Here is a 16,187-nt window from a genome sequence, read left to right on the forward strand (position 1 = left end):
AGAGTTTGGCCAACTTTTTTTTTTTTTTAAAGATTTTGGGGCTTTTACCCTTTACTATGTAGTGACAATGGATAGACATGAAAGGGGGAGAGAGATGGGGGACGACACCCAGCAAAGGGCAGCAGGTCGGATTCGAACCCACGCCGCTGCAGGACTCAGCCTACATGGGGTGAACGCTCCCACTGGGCGAGCCAGAGGCCAAGAGTTTGGCCAACTAGGGAATCGAATGTTCTGAGCTATCCCGTTATGCGATTGGTCCCGAGGTGGTCACGTGTTTCGTGGACTCCATGTTAGATACCAACATTCATCTGATTCCCATTGACATAGTGCAGGGAATAGGGGGAAAATGTAATAAATTATTAAAAAGATGAAATAAATCACTGAAAAAAGGCCCAACTGTTGCGCGTTTGACTGTAACGCAAAGTAACTTTAAGAGTTCAGTTGCTAGTCATGATGTTTTTGGAAGTACAGAAATCGTGTTTGTAGCGCAAGTAAGTTACTGAATGCCCTTCTGTATTTGGCCTGTCTTGCTCCCCTGACGTGGCCACTCACTACAATAGGCATTTTTAGAGGCCCATTTGCGATATAGAAGGTAAATATACACTGGAATATTTCCGTAAAGGCCTTTAACATATTGACAAACGTTGATAATAACATGTATATGCCTGTTTATAGTGAAAATAAGCAATTTATATCAAGATAGCATATTCACCCCATAGGGTTACACTGTAGAGTCATCTGACGATGGTATCCAATATGGCGCCCATGATTTGAGCTGGCCAAACTCTCTCTAATATACGGCTCTGACTTTGACTGTATTGAAGTGAATGGGAAAACCCACAAACCTTTTACACAACAGATTCAGCTCTCAGTCGACAATGGAAACAGAATGTGGACCAACGCTTTTTCTGTGTGTGTGTGTGTGTGTGTGTGTGTGTGTGTGTGTGTGTGTGTGTGTGTGTGTGTGTGTGTGTCTCTGTGATTGTTAAACACGTTAGTAAGCACACGTGATCTGCATAGTTAGTATGGAAGCATCAGAGGGAATCAGTAATCAATCATCTATACTACATCTTTATCGGTCCACTGATTGTAGACAAAAATAATTAAAAAGTGAATATAAAACAGATTTTTTTAAAACTAGAGGGTTGCCCATGGCATCCTGATTGGCTGACAGCTAAATGCTGAATTGTGATTGGCTGAGATTCTAGCAACACGTAGGGTTGGTCCCTGAAGGGTGGTCGACTTTGTGGGAGGTCTGATCCTGGAATGAGATAAGGGTGGGCCTTCAGCTTTAAGGGTGGGTTTAGGGAGTGCAGGGGTGGTGTTTAGGATTTGTGCGTGCAGGGTTTAGGATTTGGGGGCAGCTTTAGCTGGTTCTAAGCCTCTCATTTTGAAATAAGAGACTAGCTGGTTGGGAACCTCAGCGAGGACAGACTGAGCCAGAGACGACTGTGGAGCCTGGAGGAGAGAGAGAGAGAGAGAGAGTATAATTTAAAATACCAGTACATTATAAAGTATAATGTTCATTTTCTAATGTCACAATACATAAATGTCTGCACCATTAAAAAGTAAAAAATGTTTAATGTTGTAAACTTATATGCATTAAACTCTTCAAATATTAAATAAAAACCTAAATAACTCACTTGTGTTCCACAAAAACTATATATCTGATATACAGTATTAATGATCAAAATGAAGACACGTTGCACAACTCACACAATGTGGTGAAGTGCCTATCTGGAGCCCTCAAAGGATGGATTCACAATTTCTCAAGTCTGTCTTAAGCCCAGTTAAGACCAAAGATTTGCAATGAGATGAAACTGTTTTAGATCGCTGCAGCTGTGTGAACTTCAGCCCGACTCAAGCATGCCGATGGTGTCGCGGGCAACTCAGCTTGTCAAGTCGCCAGTGGCTGGTTTTAGAACATAAGGCACGCCACCGGTTTCAACAGCCAATCAACTCATAGCCAAGTCAGGTGGTTAAGTCAGTTACAAACTGTCAGCTGGTTGAAATGGCAGAGTTTTGGATGGATGCTCGATGAGTGAGCACCCGCGCGCGAGAAAGAGACCGCGACGGTGGTCGAGCGAGCCAAAGAGTGAATGAAGAGAGAGGGTGGCGTTAACAGCGAGAACACAGAAGTGTATCAAAGAAATAAAATGTTTTCGTTGTAGTGTAGCAAGTATTTTCACTGTCACCATCATTCATATTTTAAGACGCCTCAAGTTATATCTAGCTAAAAAAAAACTGGAAAACAGGAAGGTAGAAAGGAAGTACTCCATTGCTATGGAGATGATACACCGATTGGTTGCATTGGTGTAAACTGAAAGGTTTCAGAACGTTGCAGACTGGCGCATTGCTTCCAATTCTCATTCTTTATTGCACACAAAAACTCTTTGAAACTTAAAATTTTTGCAGGTGCTCCGTAGTAATTATCTGCACAAGAACAAGGGAACTATACACTGCTATTACATTCCCAATTCTTTTATTCCACGTGGGTATGAAAGTGATCGGAGGGTGCAAGTACTTTTTCATTCTTTGGCTCTTGATTTCAATTCTTGGTGTGGATGAACAGCAAGGATGAACCTGAACTTTGTTTCTTTTCTCAGTTCTTGTCCACTAGCTGTGTAAGGACAGCACACTACTCTCTCACACACACACACACACACACACACACACACACACACACACACACACACACACACACACACACTTACATCTTTAAACTGTCTGAAGGGGACAAACTGGACAATGTCTCTGACGACGGCCTCCCCCACTGTCGACCTCAGCTTGCCGTCGTCTCCATCCAGAAGCTCCATGGCCTTAAAGTCCGCCGGCCCCACCCCAACGATGATGATTGACATTGGCAGCCGGGACGCCCGGACGATAGCGTCGCGGGTCTGATCGAAGTCCGTGATCTCACCGTCAGTGAGGATGAGGAGGACGAAGTATTGCTGCAGAGAGATACAGACATACAGTGAGGAAAATAAGTATTTCAACACCCTGCTATTTTGCAAGTTCTCCCACTTAGAAATCATGGAGGGGTCTGAAATTGTCATCGTAGGTGCATGTCTACTGTGAGAGACATAATCTAAAAAAAAAAAATCCAGAAATCACAATATATGATTTTTTTAACTATTTATTTGTTTGATACAGCTGCAAATAAGTATTTGAACACCTGAGAAAATCAATGTTAATATTTGGTACAGTAGCCTTTGTTTGCAATTACAGAGGTCAAAACGTTTCCTGTAGTTTTTCACCAGGTTTGCACACACTGCAGGAGGGATTTTGGCCCACTCCTCCACACAGATCTTCTCTAGATCAGTCAGGTTTCTGGGCTGTCGCTGAGAAACACGGAGTTTGAGCTCCCTCCAAAGATTCTCTATTGGGTTTAGGTCTGGAGACTGGCTAGGCCACGCCAGAACCTTGATATGCTTCTTACAGAGCCACTCCTTGGTTATCCTGGCTGTGTGCTTCGGGTCATTGTCATGTTGGAAGACCCAGCCTCGACCCATCTTCAATGCTCTAACTGAGGGAAGGAGGTTGTTCCCCAAAATCTCGCAATACATGGCTCCGGTCATCCTCTCCTTAATACAGTGCAGTCGCCCTGTCCCATGTGCAGAAAAACACCCCCAAACATGATGCTACCACCCCCATGCTTCACAGTAGGGATGGTACTCATCATTCTTCTTCCTCCAAACACGGTTAGTGGAATTATGACCAAAAAGTTCTATTTTGGTCTCATCTGACCACATGACTTTCTCCCATGACTCCTCTGGATCATCCAAATGGTCATTGGCAAACTTAAGACGGGCCTTGACATGTGCTGGTTTAAGCAGGGGAACCTTCCGTGCCATGCATGATTTCAAACCATGACGTCTTAGTGTATTACCAACAGTAACCTTGGAAACGGTGGTCCCAGCTCTTTTCAGGTCATTGACCAGCTCCTCCCGTGTAGTTCTGGGCTGATTTCTCACCTTTCTTAGGATCATTGAGACCCCACGAGGTGAGATCTTGCATGGAGCCCCAGTCCGAGGGAGACTGACAGTCATGTTTAGCTTCTTCCATTTTCTAATGATTGCTCCAACAGTGGACCTTTTTTCACCAAGCTGCTTGGCAATTTCCCCGTAGCCCTTTACAGCCTTGTGGAGGTGTACAATTTTGTCTCTAGTGTCTTTGGACAGCTCTTTGGTCTTGGCCATGTTAGTAGTTGGATTCTTACTGATTGTATGGGGTGGACAGGTGTCTTTATGCAGCTAACGACCTCAAACAGGTGCATGTAATTTAGGATAATAATAGGAGTGGAGGTGGACATTTTAAAGGCAGACTAACAGGTCTTTGAGGGTCAGAATTCTAGCTGATAGACAGGTGTTCATATACTTATTTGCAGCTGTATCATACAAATAAATAGTTCAAAAAAATCATACATTGTGATTTCTGGATTTTTTTTTTTTAGATTATGTATCTCACGGTGGACATGCACCTACGATGACAATTTCAGACCCCTCCATGATTTCTAAGTGGGAGAACTTGCAAAATAGCAGGGTGTTCAAATACTTATTTTCCTCACTGTAGCTGAGTGTGTGTGTGTGTTTTTGGTTCATTTGTTTGTGTGTTCGTGTGCATTTCTGTGTGTGTTCTCACAGAGGCGCTGTTGCTTTGCGCGGCTTGGGTGGCGATGGAAGCGACGTGATTAATGATGGGAGAGAAGTTTGTGGGTCCAGAGAGTCTCAGCTGAGGCAAAACCATCCTGTAGGCCTCAACAATCCCCTGAATACCTGAGAGAGACAGAAGGGTAGGAAACTAACGTATACTGTATATATGTGTGTGTGTGTGTGTGTGTGTGTGTGTGTGTGTGTGTGCGTGTGTGTGTACCTTTGCAGTAGGGGTTAGTGGGGTTGAAGTTGAGGGCGAACTCATGGTGTGCAGCCTGCAAGATCAACAACACAACAGTTCAATAAACAGTGACAATCTACAAGCTCTAGTCTGATTGGCTGCTTATAAATGATTAAATAAACTCTGGGTGGGGTTAAAATGAATGAATGAATGTCAAACTTGAGAGACAAATAGAGCCTGTAGAATGCTGTGTTGTGATTGGTTGGTTAGAGAGCTGACCTGGTAGTCTGGAGGCAGTTTGGCTCCAAAACCGAACGCTGGGAAGAGTTTATCACTGAAAAAGGAAACAACCACTGTCACAGGCATACTCTTTATAAGAATTCAGAACTTCTGGTTCAACCTGTGAGATTTAGGGAGTAGTGTAGAGTTCAGGGTGTGGAGTTTTTTCCTAGTGAGAGAGCTGGGCCTAGGACTGCCCTGCCAGTAGTTTGACCCTTAGCTTGAATGGAGTTACTGCCATTCTCATCGGATGTGTAGGTAATTAGTGGTGAGCCTGGAACGGTACTTAATAATGTTCATAGCGGAGAAAGCTGACTCAGAGCTCCAAGTCGACCCAAACATGGACGAGGTGTGTAGTGCTACTTTGGTAGGCAGAAAGTAGCAGGTCAGTCGCTTCATACTCCATGCTGACATCTCTCACGCATCTCTCCTAGATACTGTCAGCGCCTGGTCCGGTTATAAACATAATATACATAATATTATGTTAATCACTTTGTCATATTGCTTATTACCAGTGTTGGGCAAGCTACTTGGAAAGTGTAGTAAGCTAAGCTACCAGTTACTGACATTAAATGAAGCTTCACTACACCTAACCCTAACGTTAGCCCCCAAAGAAATGTAGCAAGCTAAGCTACGGCAACATGGCAAAAGTAGTTTACTACATCGAAGCAAATTTGTATACATCCAGCAATTTTATTTCAGACCGCATCACAAAGCTCCGCTACAAATGCTTGAGGAAATGTAGCTTGTGTGGACACTACCACACTACTTGATCAATAAAAATGATAAGCTACTGAAAAACTATTTAATTCAGAAAACAGTGACGCTACTGTGTGAACTAGTAACTAAAGTATCAAAATAATACTAGTGGAGTATTGTAGTAATGTAGTGGAGTAAAAAGTACAATATTTCTCTCTGAAATGTAGCAGAGTAGAAGTAGAAAGTGTCATGAAAAGGTTGGACTCAATTAAACTACAAGTACCTCAAATTTGTAATTAAGTACACAGTACTTGAGTAAATGTACTTAAGTTACGTTCCACCACTGCTAGTAACACTACTGCCCAACACTGCTTGCAATACAAGTTGGATACAGCGCCGTGACGCAGTCGGAACAGGTGTCATAATGACAAATGCCGGTTCAACCGGTATAAGCTGGGACCGGTAAAACCAGAAATTGACCCAACTCTAGTCCAGACAGTTGGTGATGCTCGATATAGAGTTTAGGGGTGAAGGGTTCAGATGTAGGGCGTGGGGTTTAAGGGTTATAGGTGTAGGGCCTGTGTCTGCATAGTTTAGGGTTTCTGTGCGTATTTTCGAGGGTGTAGTATTTCAAGTGTAGGTTGAGTGTGTACTGACGTGTCGTAGTCCTGGACCACTTGACCCACAGACCACAGAGCAGACAGGTACTGGTTAGTCCCGTCTTGACTCATGTAGTGGAGAGAGTTGGGCGAGCGAGGATCCCCATTAGAGCCGGTGAAGTCGATCCCCACCTACAGTGTTCATACAAAGGTCCTTCATTCACTATTGAAATACATTGTTGACATGTTAATTTAATAAAAACAGATTAAGAAGATCAATTAAAAGATTATGATTAATAACTAAGTCTGTATGTATCTCAGTTCACAAGGATCCCGAGACCAATCATCCCGTTACCTCAAGAACATTGACTTTTGTAATCCTTTACGTATTTATTTTTTTCAATCTTGTGAACTTGATTTATTTCAATCTTTTATTTCAAGCTTGTGAACTTGAATGTGAATAATGAATTAAAATGAAGAATTTAAGATCATTTGTGGTGACATACGGTGAAGTTGATCTGGCTGCCGCCCATCACATAGTCCAGGAAGGTGTACTGAGTCAACAGCTACAAACACACAGAAACACAAGAGTGTGAATGAAAGAAGCACTCATGTGTTTATTACAAAATACACAATCAATAAAATCACATACAATAAATCAGAAGAAAATAGACTTGAAGTATAAAAATACGGTACGTGAAGCAGTTACACACGAAAGCCCGAGCGAAGCCTGAGTAGTTCTACATGCTACGGCACAAAATGTCGCTGAAAGCTGTCCAGTGTAGACGGCCTGGAAAAGTTCCACATTTACAACATCTCTATTTTTACAGAGAGTTAAAGTTTCAAAAACTGGTCTTGCTACAATGAAATGGCTACTATGGGAACTAACATCATCACAGATAAATACAATTGGGACCTCAGTATGCAGAAATATTCAAATGCATCATTTTAGAATAGGCAAAAATAACATTTATATTACTGCAGACAAACTGCATGGAATTAGCACAATGTGGGTACAGGTATGTACCCACAAGGGCCATGCCAGTTTTTCCCTCGAAAAAACTTTAGTCTAATTTTGGAGCGTAATTTAGCCCTCTTCTCAACAAGTTATCATGTCATGGTTGGTACCAACCTCAGATCGTCTAGTTTCATGTAACAACAACATCTTCTCTTTAGCTTGTTAAGCTCATTAGGGAGCTTGCTACATCCTCTTACAGACAGTAATGTTGGCCAAGAGGGATTTTAGGATTCAATATCAGATCATTCGAATGAAGATCGAAGGAAACTGTTCTCAAACTGACAAGTTCCACTCGACAGCTTTACGATTTACAAAGCAGAGAAGTCTGGGTGATGTGGTCTTTACCTTGCAGCTCTTCACAGAGACGACTCCAGAGTTCTTGTAGCTCTTCTTTTTCTTCTGTTTCTCGGGGTGGATGCAGTCAAACGTCACCTGGAGGACAACACATCAGACGGTTTAATGACCTCTGACCAGCCAATAGAAAGACGTTCAATGTGTTGATGATCAGTGAGCTCACCTGTGCACCTTGTTCAGCTTTCTGCAGCTCAGAGACTTTAGTGGTGAAAGAACCAATCAGATCATGAGATCCATCGCTGTCATGATCAGAACAATCCACCTGCAGAGAGGAGTAGATTTCATGTAACTGTTGAAGATTGTATTGGCTTGTATGAGCAAAGGTAGCTTCTGACTGCTGGAACCTTCAGGGGTCTGTCGAGGTCACTGCAGCAGAACGTCTGTAGAGGAACGGAGAACTTTTTCCAGGAGGGATTCAGATTGTTCTTCACCACCTACACACACACACACAAAATCTTCATCATCATCTTCATCACAATGACATCATCCTGTGTGTCTGCTCTTCAATTTTTGTGTGACATTTGTCTGACATGATTTTAAATTCTGAAAGTGTGTGTGTGTGTGTGTGTGTGTGTGTGTGTGTGTGTGTGTGTGTGTGTGTGTGTGTGTGTGTGTGTGTGTCTTTGTACCTCTGTTCTGTGGACCAGCTGCCACTTTCCATCGTCTCCTTGTTTAAAAAACTCCAGGAATGGATCAGACTTCCCAAAAGTATCCTGAACATAGAAAAGACAACATGCTGCCATGTCATTCAGTGCGTTTACTATACTTAGGTAACCGCTTAACAGCCTTGTTGCCCCTGTAAGCAGACTTCTTAAACATCATGTGAACGACGAGAAACCTGGTTTCTGTAATAGGGTGAAGGGATTAGAGAAACATGATTTCAAATGACAAAACTCTGTAAATGGAGGTCTGGCTTTGTTTAACTATATGTGCACGCATTTACATTTCAAAGGAAATTTCAGTTAAGTTTAATAAAACATTTGCCCCACGCTAGAACTGTAATTTATGGAAGTTATGCAACAGCTCATGACGCAGTAACTTCCCATTTATGAGAAGTCTTTACTAGCTAAAACACTGCTCAAGTTTTAATGGTACAATCTGAGTGAATAACTGAGAACTAACGAAGGCCTTCACACAAACCTAAGCCACATTTAATTAACTCTGGACAATGTCTGAGGAATCAGGTCCAAACACTGTCCGGAGTTGCCCTTGGCGCTGGGTAGAGTGTGACACGGTTGGAGTCAGTCAACCACTAGGTCTCTTGGCGCTCCTTGAATTTGTCTGATGATTTTTGCATCTCACTGACCCAATCCCAAAGTCCGGACTCGTAACGAAATTCGTAAGGGCTTAGGGTTGCCCCAATGTCGAATTTCAAAAGGGCGTGAAGGTTTGAGTACACACTTACCGAGCCATTTCTGTGAGTCTGCATCGATGCAGACTTCACCAAAGGGAATTACCCACACTTAGCACCTAAGATCAATTAAGTCTGTGAGTCTTTAGTCCTTAGTCCTCAGGGCTCACTTTGGGATTGAGCCACTGTCTCCGTCAGTTAGACATTTTCATTGACGTCTCCATGTAAATCACCCTTCACCATCGAATGTTTGTTTTCTTATAGTTTCGTGCGAGCTGATAGAAACGTCATCAACACGCCTCCTCGCTTGCTGTGAATTCTCACACTTTGGGCTCAATCGGCGATTACACTGACTTTGCACTAGGGAGCTGGCAATGTAAACACCATTTGATGTCCGATCCAATTGATTTGGACATTTGCGTTCTCGCAGACAGCTCCGCTCGGTAATGTCTAGATAATTCCAGGTTTGCAGTGCAGGTGTGAAAGGTGCCTTAGTAATGGATTTATAAAGAGCTGTTGGAACACAGTCTTAAAGGAACATGCTGATTTATTGGGTTAGTAGATGGTTGTGTCTCATGTGACCTTGTTATTTGTACAAGCTGTGACTATACAAAATACAACATGTAAATAGGAAAATGTTGGCGTTATTTTGTCACTTATTAGGAGCAGTAGGCTAGTTGGAGCCGGTTACCTCCAGGATCTGTGCTAAGCGAGGCTAGCGGTGGGGGCGTCAGACAGAGTTATGACACGCACAGAGATGAGAAGGGTATGTATGGACTTATCTAACTCTGGGGGATACGGTGAATAAGTTCCAATAAGTCGGCGTGTTCCTTAAAGAGGTGGAAGTGGAGAACAGAAAGACGAGAAAGATGAAGAGCAAGATAAGAAGGAAAACAATGAAGAAAAGTGGGAAGGTGAGGAAGAAGAGGAGGAGGACACGAGTTACCTTCTTGTCCAAGTTTTGGGCATGAAACTCCAACTCAATGGCTCTGTTGTCCTTTATCTCCTCTGCTGTGATCTACATACACACACACACACACACACACACACACACACACACAGTCTTTACTTATTAGTCACAATTATCTAAATATTGTTTTGATCATCACACGAGTCTCCATGAACACAATGTAATATAAATATGTAATATAGCTTGATAGTGATAGTCAGTTTATACAAAGATATTATTAATATTAGAAAGTTATGCTTTCAACACACACACACACACACACACACACACACACACACAGTACATACAGTGATGCTTCCTTTGCCTGCAGGTTTGCCTTTCTTCAGCTGCAGAGGTCTGGTCAAAGTTTTACTGGAAACTATCTGAAATACACACAGATTATTCTATGTATCAGTATTGTAGTGACAGCAGCAATATTAAAGCACTTTGGATAAAAGCACTCTAGAAATGCAGTATATATAATTCAGAGACAGTGTTGTGATATCACAGTTTGTCCACCAGAGGGCAGTGTTGACCTGAGGAACATTTCTGCCTGAGTAACTTCGTAACAATTTTGAGGGATCTCAACTAAAAGTGTTTTTTAAATTTGACTTTATGAAAAAAACTGAAACTCAATCAGTTTTATTGCCTCTAACCTGCAGAATAAATTTCCAATGGTTACTGTGGTACAAACAACTTCCTGCATCATGTCAAATTCAAACACTGAGCTGAGAGCAGAGACATTACAGAGGGTCACAACTCCATATGCCACTCCACTGGACACAAAAAAACAGCTAAAATAATTTCCTATATGAAGATCTGAAACAATTAAAGATATGAACGAACGTCCGTTACATTCAAGCCATTGCCAAATGAGTTGCTACAAAGCTAATCAGGCTATCAGCTCCACACAACTCTCTCTTAATTTCTCAGTATGGCTGTGTTCAGAAACTGGTGTCGTCCGGTGACTTTCGCGCTTAGAAACTGGAATGAAGATAATTAACGCTTCTGAAGAGTCCATCATGTTTTTTTAATCCTCCTAGTCCTCCTTGGCTACTAGCAACTGTTGTGGTGGAGCGACAGTTTTGTTATCATTACTTAGAATTCCTCAGGGGGGGGCGACAGAAACTACACACTATAGCTTTAAATCAATTTATTGAGTGACTAAAAATGTATTGGAAATATTTTGATTATCAATAATATTTCTAGTCATTTGAAGAGCCAAAAATTCAGCTTTTCAAATGTAAGGATTTGCTGTTTTTTTACAGGTCATTTTTACTATTTCCTGACATTTTAAAGACAAAAAGGATTAATCTATGAATTGAGAAAATAATCAGCAGATTAATCCATGAGTTGCAGCCTGGACATAATGATAAAACCAGTTAATAGAGTCCTAAAAATGTTTTTATTAAAACAAATGAATTATATCACTGACAGGTTGAGAAGGTTTCACTTGTTTACAAAAGAAAATCATCAGCTTGTTTGGGGATTTAACAGTCAAATTTTCGGTGATCTGACCAATTCTTGTTTTAACAAAGACATATTTCTGAAAAACTGAAAACGTGAAAAGGTTGAAGTGTAGACTGAATCAAAGTTAAGACGGATGTTTGTCAGGTTTAGGATTTCCAAGAAAAAAATGTAGCTAGCTCACTGGAAATGTAATGTCAATCCATTAAATAGCTGTTATGATATTGCCTCCAAACCATTAGAACTGACAGTAACATACAGTATTATGAAGCAGCAGTACAGCCCAAGGAGTTGACACACTGGATTGAGTTTACCCATCTTTTTCTACTGAACCAGAGTCAATGAGAGAACGTGTGTTTCTACTGATTCTGGTATAAGTTGGTCTGGTGCGTACCTGTCCCAGTGTTAGCTCCACCCCTCCCAGGAAGTCATCATCGCCGAGGTCAGAGCTGGAGTTGTCGATATCGTAGACCCCCAGCTTCAGATTCTGCACCGTCTCAAAGTGATAATCCAGTCTGAGGCGCTGACTGAAGGACGGACTGGAGGTATTTTTCAAACGCTCAGTCCGACCCAGCTGACAGGGACACAGACAGAAAGGGGTGGGGTGTGTGTGTGTTGGGGGGGGGGGGGGGGGGGGGGGGTGGGGGGTGTTAAATTTATAAAATTAAAAAAACAAATCAGAATAGGGTTTATTGCCACAATATAGGCCTGCATGATAAATCGTTATAAAATCGCGATCTCGATTCACCCCTGTTCGCGATTTCATTTTTAAATGACTTCGATTTTTTTTTTTTTCCTCCTTCAATTAATTCATTTGACATTGACATTAATATGTTTTAATTATGTAAAGACATGTTCAAATAGTTCAGATAGAGCCTGTATCAGGGCCATATTTAGTTCAATGTGTTATATGTCACTATTTTTGGTAGCCTACTGTACTTAAATGGCCAGTATGTACTTTATTTTCTTTATTCATTGAAGCCTCTATGTTTACAGGCTTGTGGTGATGTGCAATGTGTTAAAGGCGCCAAAAAAAAAAATCTATGGTATCTATTGGTACTGCCAATTTGTTTTGTTTTGTCATGGTTCATGTGTGCAATAAACATTACACTTTGTGAGAAAAATATCATGGCAGAGAATCGTGATATCAATTCTAAGCTAAAAAATTGCGATTCATATTTTTCCCCGAATCGTGCAGGCCTACCACAATAAGTTACACTTATGTGGAATTTGCCTTAGTGAATGATGCATACAGCATACATGAACAAACAAATAGGAGTCAGCTGGGGGGGGCCAGGGCCTTGTTGGTGAGGCTGACCGCACAGTGGAAGTATGGCGTGAGGTTTTGGTCAAAGACAGTAAGACACATGCATTCCGTAGTGTAATGTTACCTCGGTCCAGCTGTCTCCTCCTGAGCTCTGCAGCAGCACACACAAAGGATCAGACTTTGATCCGACATCTTTATCCAACAGGTCAGAGCAGGAGATACTCAGCTCCACTTTAGTGACACAGTCCGCCATCTGAGGGGGGGGGGGGGGGGGACAGAGAGAGACCTTCAGATCAGAATTCAATGCAACCGAAAATTAAACAGCAACTATTTTAACAATTCATTAATCATTTGTCAAGCCAAATGTTTACGTATTTGCGTTTACTGGACTCTTCTGTCAGGCAAAACAAGCAATGGGAAGATATCACCTTTTAGGTTTTAGGGAAGTGTGATCAACGTGTCACCATTTTATAGACCAAACAATTACTCAACAAATAGTACTGATTGTGTGATAATAAAAATAATTGTCAGTTGAAGCCCCACTTAACACCACCAATAACACATATATTACCCGAGAACTACAGCTACAGACCCTCACTGCAGTCTCAACTGCTCAACACTGAATCCAGAAAACAGTTTCTTTATGATTTTTCAAACTTTAATCTGCACTAAAACAGTTCATGTCACAGTAACATCACTGCTGCACCACAGAGATAAAAGTCGTAAACAGTTTAAAGTAAGGTACAAATGACGTATGATTTTCTCTGACCATCTGGATTCACAGAGTCCTGCTAGTTACTTAATTTACTTACTTGTATTTTTACATGAAATTAACATTCCTTTATAGTGTGTCACAAGCTCTATTGAGATAACACTATGACTGTTCAATTCTATCTTTTCCACATGCAAAGGAGGCAGACAGTCCTCCAACAGACACTAAATAAACGGACTTCAACCACAGCTGAAGCCTCGGGGATCTTCTTCAACAGCAGTTATAAACTCCGGCTGGACTGTCTATTTGATGTTGTGTTGAATAAACTCTTATATGGATACGTGGTCAGTCTGTCGTTATGTCGAAATGGAAAACAAGTGAAATAATACCAAAATCTGTCAAAAAAGTGATGGAAAATACTCGTGAGATATTTTGGAAGGACTTTATTAAAGTAAAAAGTTTAAGTATTAAGTAAAAAACATCACTCAATGGGAGAAACATGAAGTTAACTTTTAACATTGGTATTTAGGATACTTAAATGTCACATACTGAATAAGTTGATTATTATTGCATTATTGCTGCTAAACATAAAGACAACAAATAAGTCATGATTACCTGAAGTCCCTCTACCTGATAACGAGTGGTGGAAAGTACATGTACCCTAGTACTGTTCTTAAAAGGACAATTCTGAGGTGCTTGTACTGCTTTATACTTTACTCCACTACATTTCAGACTGAATGAGAATTCTGTTGACTGAGGCTGTAAAACTAGTTAGCCAGCACAGTAAATAACTCTGTGTGTGTGTGTGTGTGTGTGTGTGTGTGTGTGTGTGTGTGTGTGTGTGTGTGTGTGTGTGTGTGTGTGTGTGTGTATGTGTGTGGGTGTGTTCTAAGGAGGAAACTAGTTGAGGAACTATGCCAGATTATAGTGGAAGTTTTTCTTGTTAACAGCAGGAGTGCGTATTAAAAACACAATCTGAAACACATAAGGACGACTTGAGAATTAAACCAAAGTTTGGTCTTTGAGTATTTATTTACATTTGCAAATGCAGGAAGCACACGGTTCACAAAAGGCACGCAGCGCTGGTGTGAAAGGTCTCTTCAACGAATAAGAAAAAGCACACAGTATATATGCATCTCCAGTGAGATATATTTGCGTTCTCAAACAGTAGACCAATATCTCCCCTCTCTCACTCACACACACACACACACACACAGCGCCTCACTATCTTCGTGGGGACCCGTCATAGACATAATGCATTCCCTAGCCCCTTACCCTAACCTTAACCATCACAACTAAATGCCTAACCTTAACCCTTACCCTAACCATAACCTAATTCTAACCCTAATCCTAAAACCAAGTCTTAACCCTCAAACAGCCCTTTAGTCTCTCTCTCTCTCTCTCTCTCTCTCTCTTTCTCTCTCTCTCTCTCTCTCTCTCTCTCTCTCACACACACACACGGCATTGTGTGACTATAACTTTGTAAATCATCTTATCAGAGCCGTTATATTTTATCTTCTTCAGACCAGGAACAAACACCAGGGCGGAGGACAAACTAACGTTACTCACACAGTCCGGAAAAGATAACGACACCTTTTCAGTCAGAGTAAACACACCTGAAAGAGCACTTACCGTTACCTGACCAATCTTTTGGACTTTTTGCAAAGATTAACCAAAACTGGAGCTTGTTTTTTAACTGTAACTAATAAGGAGGAGGAAAACAGCTTGTGTCCGTTCAGCAGCTTAAGCTAACAGGGAGCGGCACACAGATTTGACGCGCTCTGATTGGACAGGGAGCTCCACAACCATGTCCTGATTTGACAAGACGACTATCAGTCACGCCCTCTGGATTCAGAGGTTTCTAGCTCATTGCAGCAATAACATGAGAAACTTCCGACCCGAATCCTTCAGAGTAAAAGCGGCATCCCAACAAATCGTCCTTAATCACCTTGTTGCAAATGCTCCTTTTGACTGTTAGCACACAACATGTTAAAAGAAGACAATTTGAAGACAAACTCTGCAGTTTACCAACCTTAAATATCAGTATAATGAAATTGTTTTTGAATGAAGTTGCCACAAAGCCAATATGAAGAGGTCAAAACTCCAGCAACACTTACAAACACCAAATGTATTGTTAATGTTGTTCCTTCTCCATGCAACATGGAAGTAGGTGAAGTTTAACCAGAAATCCCTACTCTGCTTGCATAAAGCCAATAACACAACATCAAGAAACGAAAGGGTAGGGACTGACTTTAAATTACATTATTAAAGTCCATGGTCCCTCCAATCCTGTAGAACTGAGATTGTTCTCTCCCATCTAAAAGTCTAAAATGTCTTTGTCTATGCAGGTTTCTGTGATTTTTACTGCAATACTATTCTTTGTTTAACAGATAAAAGGTAGGTGCAATACAACACATTTTTAATCTGTTGGCCAAAGTAACACTATTGAACATTTTGATACATTTGTATTGAACTATGAGTATTCTGGCAAGTGATCGTTACAGTAATCAAATCAAAGCAACTTCACAAGGCTGTTTAAGGATAAAGTACAGACGAGCAGCAGAGTTTGAACGTTACATTTGTGCATTACCAAATATATTGTGCATTGTTTAATTTAGAAACTGCTCTCTGACTGGATAATTGACAGCCTCTTAAATGC

General features: G+C 41.3%; 1 protein-coding gene across 2 annotated transcripts in view; it reads right to left on the bottom strand.

The window, feature by feature from the left end:
- Window positions 1–957: 957 nt before the first annotated feature.
- Window positions 958–16,187, bottom strand: part of cpne1 (copine I) — a 29,484-nt gene continuing 14,254 nt past the window's right edge. The window contains exons 1-16 of one of the 2 annotated variants that reach the window (XM_031296822.2): window positions 15,161–15,362; window positions 12,941–13,069; window positions 11,944–12,123; window positions 10,391–10,465; window positions 10,080–10,151; window positions 8,412–8,495; window positions 8,127–8,216; window positions 7,946–8,044; window positions 7,774–7,860; window positions 6,917–6,976; window positions 6,469–6,602; window positions 5,113–5,167; window positions 4,873–4,927; window positions 4,642–4,775; window positions 2,715–2,951; window positions 958–1,458 (exon numbers count right to left, since the gene is read on the bottom strand). In XM_031296822.2, coding sequence (XP_031152682.1) covers window positions 1,348–1,458; window positions 2,715–2,951; window positions 4,642–4,775; window positions 4,873–4,927; window positions 5,113–5,167; window positions 6,469–6,602; window positions 6,917–6,976; window positions 7,774–7,860; window positions 7,946–8,044; window positions 8,127–8,216; window positions 8,412–8,495; window positions 10,080–10,151; window positions 10,391–10,465; window positions 11,944–12,123; window positions 12,941–13,069 — 1,602 coding nt within the window. In that variant the 5' untranslated portion in view covers window positions 15,161–15,362 and the 3' untranslated portion in view covers window positions 958–1,347. Of the gene's footprint in view, window positions 1,459–2,714; window positions 2,952–4,641; window positions 4,776–4,872; window positions 4,928–5,112; window positions 5,168–6,468; window positions 6,603–6,916; window positions 6,977–7,773; window positions 7,861–7,945; window positions 8,045–8,126; window positions 8,217–8,411; window positions 8,496–10,079; window positions 10,152–10,390; window positions 10,466–11,943; window positions 12,124–12,940; window positions 13,070–15,160; window positions 15,363–16,187 lie in introns of those variants that run through there. The other variant, XM_031296821.2, reaches the window with a different exon arrangement.

This window comes from Sander lucioperca, chromosome 16 (genome assembly GCF_008315115.2).
Source record: "Sander lucioperca isolate FBNREF2018 chromosome 16, SLUC_FBN_1.2, whole genome shotgun sequence".
Lineage (NCBI taxonomy): Eukaryota > Metazoa > Chordata > Actinopteri > Perciformes > Percidae > Sander > Sander lucioperca.